The following is a 16,121-nucleotide window of genomic DNA, read 5'->3' as shown; positions in this document are numbered from 1 at the left end:
TTGTCTCTCCTCCAGGCCGGTGTGGCATTCCGGGCCGTGCCGGTCTTGTGGAACATTCCGGGCTCCATGGGAGACAGCATGGCGGAGGGGACCCGGGTCATCTACCACTTGGAGGACCAGGAGACCCCCTACCTGATCCGGATCAACGTGCCCTCGCAGCGCGTCACCCTGGCAGACTTCAAACAGGTCCTGAACAAACCCAACGCCAAATTCTTCTTTAAGTCCGTGGACGATGACTTCGGGTGAGTCACGTGATCGATAACCGATACCAGTGATTATCAGTTGCCTATCGATATCTCTGATCCTATCAGTGATCAATAGCATCCATATCAGTAATCAAGACAAATATTTCCAATCATCGGTCGGATTATTGATATGTAAGTGACAATATGTGTCATTGCTAACTGATAAATGTCATTGATTACTGAAAAATGTCATTCATTATTGATTGATGTCAGTTATTATTAATATGTGTCATTGATTATTGACAGATGTCATTGATTACTGATAGGTATCAGTAATAAAGTTTTGATTTAATCTTAAAGTGAATTTCATGTTGTTTGAAATATTCATACAGTTGAATATTAAAGTCAATAATAACTGAAATAATAATAATATTGACTGTACGTGGAATGACCTCATGATGTTAATATGATGAGTTATGCATGATTCAGACCAAACTGCTGTTAAAAACTGAGTGATTTGACCACATAAGCAGAGATTTCTTATTTAACACAGTGAAACATGTTATTACTCTGAACATCAGTTTGATTATTTTAGGTCATGACACATGATTTGTCATATTGTCTCATGTATATTACTATTAGAAATGTTTGATATTACACAGTATCACATCAGTATGTCAGACTAATTCAATATGAAAAATTCTGTATGGGCAGAAATATGAACATGTGCAGTTCAAAGATGACGATGGTTAAAGTTTATTTTATTTGTTGACCAACATGTGATACAAACATATAGAAAGATCTACGTATATAGATAGCTGTATATGTGTCAATATGTTTCCACATCTAAATATAAACCACTTATAATTGGAAATATATGAAAATAACAGATATAGAAAAACCTTTTTATTTGTTTCCAATACTTAAAGGAGCTATAGGTAAGTTGTGCTATTGCTACATAGCTAATGTTAGCATCAACAGCTATTTACTGACCAGTCCTAGAGGATGGAATAGAGGTTAGAATACATCCTCTGAGCAGCTTCAGGACAGACTGGGCGCAACAGTGATGAGTCAGGCCAACAGGAGCTACCTGGTTAGCATGCTAACTTCATTAGAAGAGCAGAAGTGATACAGACAAGAGTTAACATTGGTGTTTGTTTCCACCTCTGTGGACATGTTGGTAAGTAAAGGTTAACACTAGCTATGTAACATTAGCAAAACATACCTATTGCTCCTTTAAAATGTCCTTCTACAGCTAAAGTGAAATGTGTGAATGCTAATGTGAAACATTCATTAGTTGCTCTGCTTATAAGTGCTAAATAATGTATTAACAGGTTAATAAACAGGTAAGCACATATTAAATATATATACATACTGTAATGTAGATGAAATGTGTTCTATATTATTCCTCACTGAAGACTCAAACCAGCAGTGTCTGTGTAGTGAGACCAAGGTTATATAATTAAAGACTTTATATGTGAGGAAACATATCTGCATATAAATCAGTTTATTATCTGACAGGTATCTGACAGGCTAATCAGTTACTTAGCAGACAAAAGGTTACAGGCTGAACCAGCTACAGCAGCAACACTCATAAAACTTTTAATAAGTAAACTTAGAATCAGGACATGTATGTTTTGCTGATAATATTTATTGACTGATGTGATTTTAAATCAATAATCAATAAAACAAGATGAACACAGAGATAACCGTGAACAGTTGTACATATATGACATTAATTAAAGACATGTCATAATGGACATCATAAGCTGTACCTTAATCATCACACAGTATATTCAGATATACAGTAAATGTTGTTACATGTCCAGACCTGATGTGTTCACTGTTGATGTTCATGTGACTCTGATCCACTTTCCCTTTTTATTCTCATTCTATTTTTATTCTATTTTCATCATTTATAAAACCTGCAGATATTTTTACAACCAGCTCTGTGTTTACATAACAAACACACACACACACACACACACACACACACACACACACACACACACACACACACACAATGTAGTTATATAACAGACGTATCTGTTAAAACCAAAAGCTCTTTAATATTCACTCTGATGAGAGCTCTGCCTGCTGTGTGTGTGTGTGTGTGTCATCACAGTCATTGATTCTCCTCAGGTTTCAGTGAGAAGCAGAAACGCATCATCCTGAAAGGAACAGTCCAACATTTTAGTTAAACCCTCTGTTTGTTTGTTCACCATTAGATTGTGTTGCTCTGTGTTGTTGCTGTATAATTGTTTTCCTGTTTGTCTGCAGGTGTTGTGTTAAAGTCCTAATGTTGTTGTTGTTGTTGTTGTTGTTGTTTTCTGAAGCTGAAGATGATCCAGCTGATTCATGTTATTGTCCTTTGACATAAAGACAGGAAGTGAAACCTGAGACCTGCAGTATCATCCAGTGTCCGCAGGTGTACATTATTAGAAACACGCAGAGGCCCTGCAGCATCTGAGGTCAACACAGGCTGAACTGATCCAGAGCTTTTCAACAGATTTAAACTCCATCATTCTAATCAGAGAGAATTTCATGTTGTATTTTATACATACTGTAAGGAGTTGTTGTTCTGATCACTACAGTAGAATTAGTGAAGACAACTGAGTAATCTACCAGAGATTTACAGGCTTACTAACAGACCATCTCTCTCTCTAGTCACCACTGTATCTATGTTTACTCAGGATTATTGTTGTCCTGTTATTCTGTCTGTGGGGGAGGGGCACAGCCTGCCTGATGTCACATCATACAGTCCTACCTTATTGGAGTGGGGGCTGTTGGGTCGGTATGCAGCCTGAGAGGAACCTCAGGCTGACAGACAGTTGAGGACCGAGTCTCAGTCATGCTGATTTGCTCAGAGACCTGACAACTTCTTTTTCCACCCTTTCCAGGATCAACATCGCTGAACGCCATGCACAGTTCCCAAGCGCCCCAGCTCATTTTAGTTCCTGAACACCCCACACTCATTTTCTGTGAACTTGATGTGAACCTGACAATTAAAAAGTTTAAAATCCACCAGGGGGCAGATCAGGACTGAGTCATCAAACATCTGATTTACATGAACAACATGAACACAATAACACTGAGACTGTACACTAGTCCATGTGTTTCCACGGTGACAGCAGAGATCTCTGACATGATGATGATGATGTGTTTTAACAGGGTGGTGAAAGAGGAGATCAGTGATGATGATGCCAGGTTGCCCTGTGTGAACGGACGAGTCGTCTGCTGGGTCAGCAACACACACACACACATACACACACACACACACACACACACACACACACACACACACACACACACACACACACACACTAATGTTAACTCTTGAACCAGGTGTCATCCTGTTCTGTCTCTCTTCAGGTGGTGTCCTCAGATACCTGTCAGTCAGATTTCAGGGGGTCAGATATCCAGTCAGTGGTCACATCCACCAGCCTGGCCCCGCCCCGCACTGAGAGGACAGGTGGGATTGGAGACTCTAGACCTCCGTCCTTCCAGTGAGTACCTGACAGACAGTGTGTTTGACTGAACTCACCTGTCATTAAAACAGCTGATGATCAATGAACAGATCACATGTACTGATCTTCACTCAAAGATCAACAAGATTACAGCTAACAGTTTCTCTGTCTACCTCTCAGTGCTGCAGCTATCAGCAGCCACGATGAACCTCAGGGGTCAGAGGTCAAACCTGTTGCGTCACTAACAGACAGGAGAGAGAGAGACGCCAGTGAGCAAGGTAAGACAACACAGAGACACACCTGGTCTGTGACATGACGGAGACAAACACGTGAAGATGTTTTCCTGTCTCTGAATCGTCTACTGTATGAACGACGTATTTCAGGAGTGTTTTCTACATCTGCAGAGGGAGACCTTCACTGCACCACATTCATCTGACTCATTAAACTAACCAACAGTAAATAAGAGCAGAGATCAATCAGAGGATTTATTGAAATTAATTTTATAAACAAACTTCATGTTTCCAGATTAAATTATTTTAATAATTTCAATTCATTTTTAATCCTTTTGACCTTTTGACAAAACTGAGACATTTCTCACTATTTTCTCAAGTCTTTCAATCAATCAATCAATCAATCAATAAATCAATCAATCAATCAATCGAGTAAATAATCAGCAGATTTATCCAGAATTAAAATCATCAGTACTTCTGTTCTTCCTCTACCACTGCACTTTCATAACTTCTCAGCACAGATAAAAGTTTTTCAGTCTATATATCTGACCAGGGGCCTGTGGGGCCCCCGGGGGTTGTATTCATGGTTCTGACCTTTAAACCCACCTGCAGTGTGATGTCACAGTGTCTAAACTCCTGCCAATCATCCTGCTATCTGTGTCTCTGCAGGTGAGCGTCTGAATGGCAACGCCCACCAACCAGCTGATCAGAATGGGGCGAGGCCAACAGGTGCAGGTGACAGCTCGTCAACCCAACAGAGTAGTGAGTTAGAGACGACCAGTTTCTGCTCGTCTGAGGAAGACTCAGGAGGAAGGTCAGATCTCACTCTGTGAGGACCCTCAGTGACATAAGACCATCCCTGACCCCTGACCTGCCTGATCAGAACCTGAACCTAATTCCCAGACTTAACCCTCTTTAAACCTTCTAGGACGCAGACATGTCAGTGAGTAACGAGACACTGGGTAAACATGAGAGTTTTATTACAGTGGAGACGAGTGTGGAGGTGGACATCATCAGGCAGAGGAATAAACATCAGAGTGACACTCAAACACTCAGACTCTAAAATATATATATATTAATATACTGTAATAACTACAGAAGTGTGGTGGCAGCTCCCTGACTGTGACCACAGAACCTGGATTTATTTTTATTTTTTATGTTTAATGAACAGAAAAACATTTTACAAACACATTACACTCATATAAACATGAAAACAATATTTAACACCATTTGAAAAATACAGTTTTACATCATTCACACCCTCTGCTTCCTTTGTTTCTGCTATGCTAGGCTAACACTTTCCCTCTGCTACCTGTGTTTCTGCTAAGCTAGGCGAACACTTTCCCTTTGCTCTCTGTGTGTCTACTAAGCTAGGCGAATACTTTCCCTCTGCTACATGTGTTTCTACTAAGCTAGGCTAACACTTTCCCTCTGCTTCCAGCCTTTGTGCTAAGCTAAGCTAAAACTTTCCCTCTGCTTCCAGTCTTTGTGCTAAGCTAGGCTAACAATGATGCTAAAAAATAAAATGTTGACCCGCTCCTTTACACAGAAACACAGAAACCCTCAGTCATGTGGCTCAGTGACATCATCAACAACCCTTTGTCTGTGATTTGTGGGTTTGTTGTAACACACTCACCTGCCCTCAGGTCGTCTTCTTCTGCCCCAGTAAACCTGTTCACATGCTGCTCTCTTCCTCCGGGTCTCATTGGCTGCTGCAGGTCATGGGACCGGCGGTTCAGTTTGTATTGTCCCGCAGATAAAAGAGTCCCTGCTGATCTGAGAGCAGAAATAATCTGTTCCTGTCTCAGAGAGAAAAACACTGAGCTGCTGCACAACCTGGATTTATCACACTTTATTCATCATCTCTGCTTTTAAAAGGTTCTTTATGTTCTGGACTTTTATTTTTTATGGTTTTGTCTTTGACACTTTCACAAATATTTGTAGGATTTTTGTTTAAAGGTTTGTTTTTTTACTCTTGTATTATATAGAGGTGCCTATATATGATGTTCTAATGTTAATTCAGATTTTGAGCTTTTAAATATCATTTTTCAAAAAGATGTTAACTGTTATATTGTTTGTATTTTGTGACATTTTATAGTTTAATCAAGTTTATTTTAGTTTGCATTTTTACAAATATCATCTATTTTATACAGTTTTATTGTTTTATATTTTTGCTCAAACAGTTTTTATTTCATGTAAATTCCATTTTTAGATTTAAAAACTAAATGAAGTCGATCTTTCAACTATTTCCTATTATTGTTTTTGATGGTTTTTGATTATCATTTCATTTTGGATTTTCTTCAGGTTACTTTTTTAATTGACTTTTAAAAAAATGTTTAATTTGAATTTTAGTTCACTAATATTTAATATTTAATTCTGTTGTAAAACTGACAATATAAAAACTTAACTTTGTTTTTATGTAGACTGAATTTTAGTTTTGTATTTTTACATTTTGTTTTATGTGGAGGAAACTATTGAACTCAGGGATTTTTTAACAAAATATTTAATTATATTTTGATTTTAGTTTTTTCATTTTTATATTTTTTAGATCTTCAGTTAATTTAGTTTTTGTAATTTATGTTTATATGTTTAAATATAAAAACATAGATACATGTAACAACATTTACTGGCTGAGCAGGGTGACAAATACCTTGTTGCTTCATAACAACACAGCTGTCAATCAGCTGCGAGGTGATGTAACAGCAGAGTCACTCCCGTTTCACCTGAGTCAGGTGTGCTTCCCTCTGTGATGTCACACCAGGTTCAGCCAATCAACAGAGCAGAGCAGCTCCTCGCCACGACTCGTCAGGCGACAGCGCCGCCGCCACCGGAAACCCAAAACCCAGCGGATGGAGAGGGTACACACACACACACACACACACACACACACACACACACACACACACACACACACACACACACATACACACACACACACACACACAGGTGTTTGTACAGTCACATGAGGAGGTTTATTAGTGAAGAAGAGAATAAAAAGGGATGAAGATTCTCTCTGATAATGAATTAGTTGTAAAAGAAACAAACTTAACTGTCTATTGTTCAGCCAGGAAACACACCATGAGCTGACTCATTACATCTCACAATACTGAGGGAATTTATTCACATTTGACATATATGTCCACATTAGAATTTGGTGGTCAAAGGTCACTGTGACCATACAGAAGATGTTTTTAGGCCACACTAAGTAACTATTACTGGACATAGGCTGAGTTTTCATTCTGACAGTTAACTGTCAGAGTCCAGGTCCAGGTCTTTGTCCTGTAACTCCAGGAAACGTCTTCAGTCTGAACTGATCCACTTCACTGAGATATGAACGGTGTCTGTATGATGACTGAACTGAATAATGAGGGGGACTGACTGAAGACAACTTTACAGGTCTAGTCATACTGGTCTAACAGTGAACGTGATTCAGGATCAGTCAAACAGTTTCTTTCTTCTGTCTTGTACCTGTCACTGATCTGCCCCTCTCTGTCCTTTCTGTCCTCTCTTCTATCTGTGTCTGTCGACATGTCTCTATACCTGTCTGTCCTCCTGTCTGTCTGTCTCTCCTCCCGTCTGCCTGTTCTCCTGTTCTCCTGTCTTTCTGTCTGTCTGTCTGTCTGTCCTCCTGTTTTTCTGTCTCTGTCCTCCTGTTTTTCTGTTTCTCTGTTTGTCTGTCTGTTCTCCTGTCTTTCTGTCTGCCTGTCTGTCTGTCTGTCTGTCCTCCTGTTTTTCTGTTTCTCTGTTCTCCTGTCTGTCTGTCTGTCTGTCTGTCTGTCTGTTAGTCTGCGTCTTTCAGCAGTGTCACTGACTCCACCATGTCGCTCAACATCATCACTGTAACTCTGAACATGGGTGAGTACAGAGCTGCACTCAACACGTTTGACAGTCACATGACCGCAGTCACTAATCTCTGACTGTGTTCCTGTGACTGCCAGCTGATGTTCTCTATGATCAGCTGTTTCCTGAATGTAAGACATCCTCAAATCAATCAGCTGTTGGATGATGCTTTTCCACATTGGTCAAACCCTTTTGTCAGAATAAAACACAGAAACATAAACACAATACAAACACTGCAGACATTAAAGAGCTGCTGTGAGGAGCAGGAGTCACAATGACCTGACCTGATTGATCCTGAACCTAAACCTGGTCCCTGGTCTCTGACCGCAGTGTGAAGCTGCTCAGCTCAGGTCGACACAGGTCTGAAATAAAAACATATATGTCTTTTTTTCTTTACATGTTGATGACTCTGTCTGCTGGTGGTGTCTGTTTATACTGTAACCATGGAAACAGACAACAGCCATTAGATTAATATTTTACTGAAAAACATAATTATCTGTTCCTATCTGTGTTTCACATGATTATAGATTATCTGAGAGTAGCTGCTTGTGTTGATGCACCTGAGGTTATCTGCACAGCTCTTATTAACACTGTCTCTCTCTCTTTCTCCCTGTCTGTCTATCTGTCTCTCTACCTGTCTCTCTCTCTGTGTTTCTTTCTCCCTGTCTCTTTAACTGTCTGTCTCTCTCCCTGTCTCTCTCTCTCTCAGAGAAATATAACTTCCTGGGGATCAGTATAGTAGGTCAGAGTAATGACAGAGGAGATGGAGGGATTTATATCGGCTCCATCATGAAGGGAGGAGCTGTGGCAGCAGACGGACGCATCGAGCCTGGAGACATGTTACTGCAGGTACCACTGCAATACTTCAAACACTACTGCCATACTGCTATTACTACTCCAATGCTACTACTAGTACTACTGCAATACTACTGTAATACCACTACTACTGCTATTACTGCAATACTACTGCTACTTCAATAGTATTATTACCACTGCAATACTATTGCAATACTACTGCTGCTACAATACTACTACTACAATACTACAGCTACTACTACATTACTACTACTACAGTACTACAATACTACTGCAATACCACTTCCTCTCTGAGAATCACCACCTTAACGTGGTGGAGGGGTTTGTGTGTGGAGCGCCGCTGTGTTGGAGTTCTCCCTCAGGGTACGAGAGGGTCACAAGGGAAAGGCTCAGACTGTTGTGTGTGCTTCTGCATTGAGCAACAGCTCAGAGTATCAGGCGTTCTTGGAGTCTCTGGGTGGGGTCCTGGAAAAGGTTCGGCCTGGGGATTTTATAGTTCTGCTAGGGGACTTATGTGAATGCTCATGTGGGTAACGATGGAGATACCTGAAATGGCATGATTGAGAGGAACGGCCTCCCTGATCTGAACCTGAGTGGTTCTTTCTTATTGGACTTCTGTGCTACCAGAGCACCTTAGGCCAAACATCGATGATTGATTTTGCGGTTGTATCATAAGATCTGCAGCTGTATGTCTTGGACACTCAGGTGAAGAGAGGGGCAGAGCTGTGAACTGATCAGCACCTGGTGGTGAGTTGCATCAGATGGCGGGGAAGGCTGCCGGACAGACCTGGCAAACCCAAACACTCTCTGAAACAAAAACTGGGTATGGGAGGAGTTCAGGGAGGCTGTGGAGGAGGGCGTTTGTGTGGTCTCAAGAAAGTTCTGCCAAACTATTTGGCGACCCAGGAAGGAGAAGCAGGGCTTGACTCAGGCTGTGTTCAGTTCAGCACTGTGGAGTGACAGATCGAGGTGGTGGTTCCCATTTTTTTGAAAAAGGGGACTGGAAGATGTGCTCCAATTATTGAAGTATAACATTGCTCAGCCTCCCTGGGAAAGTTTGCTCCAGGGTGCTGGAAAGGAGGCTCCGACTGATTGTCGGACCTCAGATCCAGGAGGAGCAATGTGGATTCTGGCCTGGCTGTGGAACAGTGGACCAGCTCTTTACCCTTGCAAAAGTGCTGAGGGGGGTCATGTGGGTTTGACCAGTCAGTTTATGTTTGTTTTGTGGACTTGGAGAATGCTTATGACCTTGTTCCCTGGGGGGCTCTGTGGCGGGTACTGCGGGAATGTGGGGTACCAGGATAGAAGTGGATGAAATGGGTTTCCTCTGCAGGCTGTCTGGGCTCAGCTTTGACAGGGGTGAGGAGCTCAGACATCCAGGAGGGAGCTCGGAGTAGACCTGCTGCTCCTTCAAGTCGAAAGGAGCCAGTTAAAGTGGTTCGGGCATCTGATTAGGATGGTTCCTGGGTGCCTTCCTTTGGAGGTTCTCTGGGCACGTCCAACTGGGACGAGACCCTGGAGTAGACCCAGAACTTGCTAGAGGGATATCCCATCTAGCCTGGGAATACCTTGAGACCCCCTAGGAGGAGCTGTAAACTGCAATACTATTACTACTACAATATTACTGCAATACTACTGCTGATAATGCTACCATGCTTGTTTCAGTTGCAGCACTAACACTAACATCAGTACTTTCTTCTGTTTCAGGTGAACGACATCAACTTTGAAAACATGAGTAACGATGACGCTGTTCGAGTCCTGAGAGAGGTCGTCCACAAACCAGGGTCAGACCAGTTCTCTATATCTGATACTACTACTGCTATTGCTACTGTTACTGCTACTGTCACGGTTACTACTACTACTGCTACTGTCACGGTTACTACTACTACTGCTACTGCTACTGTTACTACTACTACTGCTACTGCTACTGTTACTACTTCTACTGCTACCTTTGATTCTCTCTATAAGCTGACGAACAGCAGCATCTGGACAACACATCCAGATATGCTGCCGTCCTGTTGTCCCAGCATCACAGCACTGCACCACTCTGCAGAAAAGAGCTACATCATCACATTTACTCTCAGTCAGGCGACTGCAGACTGCTGCACTATCACTTCTTCTTTTGTTTTGTGACTCTTCTGATGTACAACCAGTGAAGTCACTCTGTGTCAAGTAGCAACATGAGTTCCTCATTGGTGTTACTGTGTTGAAGCTGGTTTATCTGTGCAGGGAGTGATTAGGTCAGAGTGTTGGCACCAAATATCAACACATGATCTTTTCACTTAATAATCTGTTACAGATGAATTGACTGAGCTGCTTTTCTTGTCTGTCTGTTATCCTGTCTGTTTGTTAACCTGTCAGTCTGTTTACTTTACTTACTGCAGTCCGGTGACATTAACGGTGGCAAAGTGTTGGGATCCAAACCCACGAGGCTGCTTCACGTTGCCGAGAAGTGAGTCAACTCTCACTGAGACAACACCTGAGCACTAACCTTAACCTCACTCTGACATTCAGTTTGAAACCTGGCCTGCAGTCGAAAAGTCTTTTCCATTTAGGTTCCAACTGAGGGAAATGACCCAGAAGTATCTAAGCAGCAGCCATGATAAGGGCTGGTCGAATTCTCTAAATGATGAGGAAAGGAGCTTCAGTGCTTCCTATCTTATCTCCTTTAGCCTTCCTTTATGCCTTCCCATAATTCCTTGCTGACCAACCCACACACATGTAGAAACAACAGAGCAGCTGTTTTATGTTTGTGACACGATCCAGAACTGATGGAACTCCTTGTCTGATCGACTGAGTCTCTTTAAATCCAGTCAGGAGTCATCATGAAGAACAAGCAGATTGAATTTATAGTTAACAGTAACATCATCAAAAATCATTGTCAAAAGCGTCTATGCCAGGAAACTATACACTTATGTCTGAATTTCTTCTGATCTCTTGCTCAATTCCTCGCTCCTATTTAATTATTATTTTACCGGCTCAGCTTTCTCTGTTTGTATTTTCCTTTCATTACATCTTATTTCAACATTTCAATCCTGTTTGTTTTGTTTTTGTGGTTAGGAAAGGAGGATTTATCCTCCATGTGTTATTGATAAAGTTAATTAAAAAAAACTGCAGTGACTTAGTGTAAGTGCAGTCTGATTCTCTCTGCACTATGATTGTCTTTTCCTAAGTCCTTATGAATTCTCCTTCACATCTTTCCTTGACCTTGTGACGTTTTCCATCGAGGTCGAGGAGAAGTGGTTAGGAAAGGAAATTATTCTGACTTTTTGACCACAGCCCCGGTCTTTAATTACTAGAGAAATCTGTTCAGTCTCCAGACATGTCTCTACAGCATCATCAGCAGAACTTCATGAAATGATCTGCTGCTTATTAATAGTGAATGGTGACATTCTGTCTCATTGTCAGTGACGGTTATTTATTCAGTGAAGCCTCTAAAAAGTATTTAGTTGTTCTAAAAATAGCATCATATAAGTAAAGATTATTTTCTGAATAAGAAAAACTAATATCTGTGCATTGATATGCAGCTCCCACTGATGTATTTACACAACATTTAGTTCATATTCTCCAAAACCTTGTATTTCTGCATTTTATAGTCCTGACTCCAGTGTTACAGTTTTAAAGGTTAAAGGTTAAATGTCAGCTGAGAGCAGGACCTATCAGCATCATTGGACTCTGTTTTATCTACAGGATTTACTACTGATGCTGATGCTGATATGTGTAAACACAGCAGTAACACTAATATATTGTTGTTATGTATAAAGTTCAGTCTAATCCAGTAAAGTCACATTAATGCTCATTTTCGTTCTCTCTCCTCCGTCTTTCCTGAAACCCCTGAAGGTGAACCGGTCCGTCCCATCGACCCTGCTGCCTGGGTGTCTCACACTGCCGCCATGACTGGGAGGCTCCTCCCACACTATGGTAAGACTCCCATCAGCCCCTGCAGCATCCATCAATGCGTCCTTTATCTGTCCATCCATGACTCAGACAGTAACCTGCTGCTGTTGTTTATCAGGTGTCCATGAAGAAAACCATCTCACCATTCACAGCAACATCACAGCTGTTGTCAAGGCAATGGCCAATCCGGAGTCAGGCCTGGAGGTTCGGGACAGGATGTGGCTGAAGATAACCATCCCCAACGCCTTCATCGGTAAGAAGTCCAACTCACATTCTAGTCTGCATCATCCAGCAGGCTTGACCTGAGGCTCTCTGCACTGGAACAGTGGTACACAGTGCTCATAGTGAGGTGCACTTTAGAGACTTCTAAGACCGAGAAGGTGGTCTAGCAACACCAACTACTGCTTTGATGATATTTACAGAAACCTCAAAGACTCCTCTGTACACCAGGGTTAAATTACTCTGTTGCTGATCCATGAAAAAGATCAATTAAGGCATTTATGATTTTATGAAACAAAGGTCGCTGGATGTGAACTGGAAACACTGCAGCTCATGATCATGGTTATTCTTCATGTTCAAACTCAACGAGCTGAGATGAGATAGAAAATGATATGAATATAGAGAAATATAACAGGAAGTTTTAATTTCACTTCACATCATATAAATTGAGATGAGGGTTGCCTCACATTGAAAACAGTGGGTGTGCTGGTGTTTAGAGAGGCAGACAGGTTTATAAACCTTTCAAACAGGAGAGGAAATTCAAGAGCTTCAAGTTCTCCTGATCAGATGGAGATTCAGGATTTTGGTCTCCGTCCTGACAAGTCAAGGCCTGTCCCTCAATCTCTAAATACCACAATACTACTACCATCAGTTTGTGGTCTGTCTTTCCAGGTTCAGATGTGGTGGACTGGCTCCACCGTAATGTGGAAGGTTTCACGGACCGTCGTGAAGCCAGGAAGTATGCAGGAAACCTGCTGAAGGCCGGATACATCCGCCACACCGTCAACAAGGTCACCTTCTCTGAGCAGTGCTACTACGTGTTCGGAGACCTCTGTGGAGGTGAGGACAGTCTCACGGTCATCAGTCTACAGCATGTACAACACACTGTTCTGATCAATCAAACATCTGATGATCAGCCATTTATTGGACCAGATTTTAAATAAGTGCCTGAAGCTGCAGTTCCACCAATCACCACAAGATGGTGACAAAATGTCCTGAAAACTCAGCTGCTATGAAGAGTCATTCAAGAAGTAAATGGTAAATCATTATACTTCAGTCACTCAGCTAGTTTAAAACAACATGGTTTCATTAACCAGATGTTAAAACATAAAGACTTCAGCTTCTTTCACCTCACTCTGATGGTTTTGTTTGTTTTGTTTCAACACTTAAAAACTATCACTTCAATTAAGAATATATCTTTTCCTGGGAATCCTGGGATTTTTCTCCATTAATTAAATTAGATTAGATAAACAGATGATAATTAGTCCTAAAATGTTAATTGTAATTTTTGTGATGTTATTCAGTTATATTAATGTGGTTATATAGTAATATTATTAGTAAATCAGCATTTCTTCTCAATAATACATCGTCTCTGAGCTGAACTAAAAGTAACCACATACTGTATAAATGTTCTATGTATATATATATATATATATTATAATATATATGTATTTAAATCAAGGTCCTCACAAGAGGTGAGGTCGTCACAGAGGTCGTCCGTGACCTGCTGCAGCTCACACTGTGTGTCTGTAAACACTGAGTTTGTCTTTGATAAGGATCAATAAGGGAAATATTTGATTCTGTTTCATCACGTGGCACCAGAAACCTTCTGTTCTTATTAATTTATCAACATCCTATCATTACAGTCTACTGGTGTTTCTGCTGTGACTGTCCACTTCACATGTAGCCTCTACTTGCTCCTGTAATAACAGGACAAATTTTTTTCATGCTCAGTCCCAGATGTTTGTATTTTATAATCTGGATCAGTTTCCTCTCAGATGGACAAAGTGGACAAACTCTGGTACAACTAGTCTGGTTCCTGTTACATCATCAGTCCACAACAGTCTGCAACAATAGCGGTCTGGTGGTCTAGTCTGTGTGAATAGGGTGGAATGGACTACAGTCAGGTTTCAGTGGTGGACAGGTGGAGGTCAGGTGACATGGCCCACATGAGTTCAGCCCTCTGATTAATCTTCTTCATGAGGTTTTATTTATCTGCTGTTTACATTCATTTAAATTTAATGTCCCTTGTTAACATTTCACATTTGAGTCACTCAGTGTAGGTCCAGGTCTAGTCCTCAGGGTCTGGCTGGAGTACTGAGTTACGGCAGCTGTGTGCAGTGTGGAGGTAGAATTCACACCTTCCAAGTGAAAGTATTCATGCAACAGGAACACTCCATTACTTTGTGTAGTTAGAGCATCACAGTAAAAATACTTCCTGTAGTTAGAGGATCACCTGCAACCTGTCCCAGTAATTTGGTTCCTCCTGTCTGTCAGATCTGGGTGTGATGTCTCTGCTGGATCACGAAGGAGGCTCCAGTCAAGGAGGAGGACCAGACAGTGACCCGTTGGCTCCGGCTTCAGGTGCTCAGTGGCCCCCAGCCTTCCCCTATCAGTACCCCGTCCCTCACCCCTACAGCTCTCCCCACCCCCTCCACAAGCTGCCGGCCTGGGTAGGAGGAGGAGAAGGAAGTCAGCAAAGTGAAGGTGACACAACTGTTTCCTGTTTGCTTTATATATGTGTATATATTTATTATATATTTATGTAGGATTCTGAAATATGATGTGTATCAGATGTTTAAAGAATAGACTTCTAATATTTCCTGTAGCCTTGAACTAACCTCATGTGTTAATGTGTCTAAACAGGAAGTCACAGCAGTGGCTCAAACTGCAGTGACAGTCCGAAGGAGGAAGGAGGAGGGAGCCAATCAGAGCCCACCAAACAACCGGGGACAGAGTCCCCTTGCGACAACAGCAACCAGCAACCCCCGACCTCCATCTCTGGTCTCCAGGGTAATAATGACTCAAAGGATCCCCCACTTGCTCCCTTGCCATCTCCAGGTCAGCGTCAAGACCTTTCCTCCGTCCCCCCTGAAATCTCTGCCTCTAGACAGTCCTTCCACCTGGCCATGGGAAACCCCAGTGATTTCTTCGTGGATGTCATGTGACCCTCAAGGTCGTGACAATGTCATGTCAGGTGATGTCAGGGTGTGATGTAGACCTGGAAACAGGATCTGCTGATGGTGAATCCAGGACTGAGGAGACTGTGAGAGGAAAGGAAGAGGACAGACATGGAGGAAGACTTAGATTTGATTCTGAGTGTCTGAACAGATTCAGGAAAGTTTCTTTTTCATGTCAGTAGAAACTGAAACATCAGAGGTTGATTTAGTTGTGTAAATCCACTGTGAACAACCTCACCAGTGCTTGAACCTGGTGTTCATGATGCACCAGTAACACACCTCCGACTGGGGTCAGACCTCCTGGTCCCCCCACTCCACGTCTCTCCATCAGTCCCTATGTGAGTGTTGACGTTCCTCAGCAGAAACTAGACTCCAGGTGGCGCTCTCTTCAGGACCACATCCAGAGACTCTGAGGCCGGATACAACAGGTAGAACCTTCCTCCCAGCAACATGTGGTCATGTCTGGGGGCGGGGCCTGACAGGTTTTATCTAATCCCTTATCAGATC

At 41.9% G+C, this 16,121-nt stretch overlaps 1 protein-coding gene across 1 annotated transcript; it reads left to right on the top strand.

Annotated features, from left to right (window-relative positions):
• LOC111216800 (segment polarity protein dishevelled homolog DVL-3-like) lies at positions 1–15,602 on the top strand. The gene is made up of 16 exons (XM_022738414.1): positions 1–242; positions 3,357–3,426; positions 3,558–3,691; positions 3,833–3,930; positions 4,552–4,696; positions 6,644–6,740; positions 7,668–7,737; positions 8,432–8,571; positions 10,246–10,322; positions 10,923–10,990; positions 12,379–12,459; positions 12,554–12,688; positions 13,327–13,494; positions 14,932–15,141; positions 15,301–15,447; positions 15,496–15,602. Exons 1-16 carry the CDS (start codon positions 67–69, stop codon positions 15,600–15,602), a joined length of 1,923 nt encoding a protein of 640 aa, XP_022594135.1. The 5' UTR covers positions 1–66.
• The last annotated feature ends 519 nt before the right edge of the window (positions 15,603–16,121 follow it).

Source organism: Seriola dumerili, unplaced genomic scaffold (assembly GCF_002260705.1).
Source record: "Seriola dumerili isolate Sdu_G_001 unplaced genomic scaffold, Sdu_1.0 BDQW01000036.1, whole genome shotgun sequence".
Lineage (NCBI taxonomy): Eukaryota > Metazoa > Chordata > Actinopteri > Carangiformes > Carangidae > Seriola > Seriola dumerili.
This window is presented reverse-complemented; position numbering and strand designations above follow the sequence as displayed.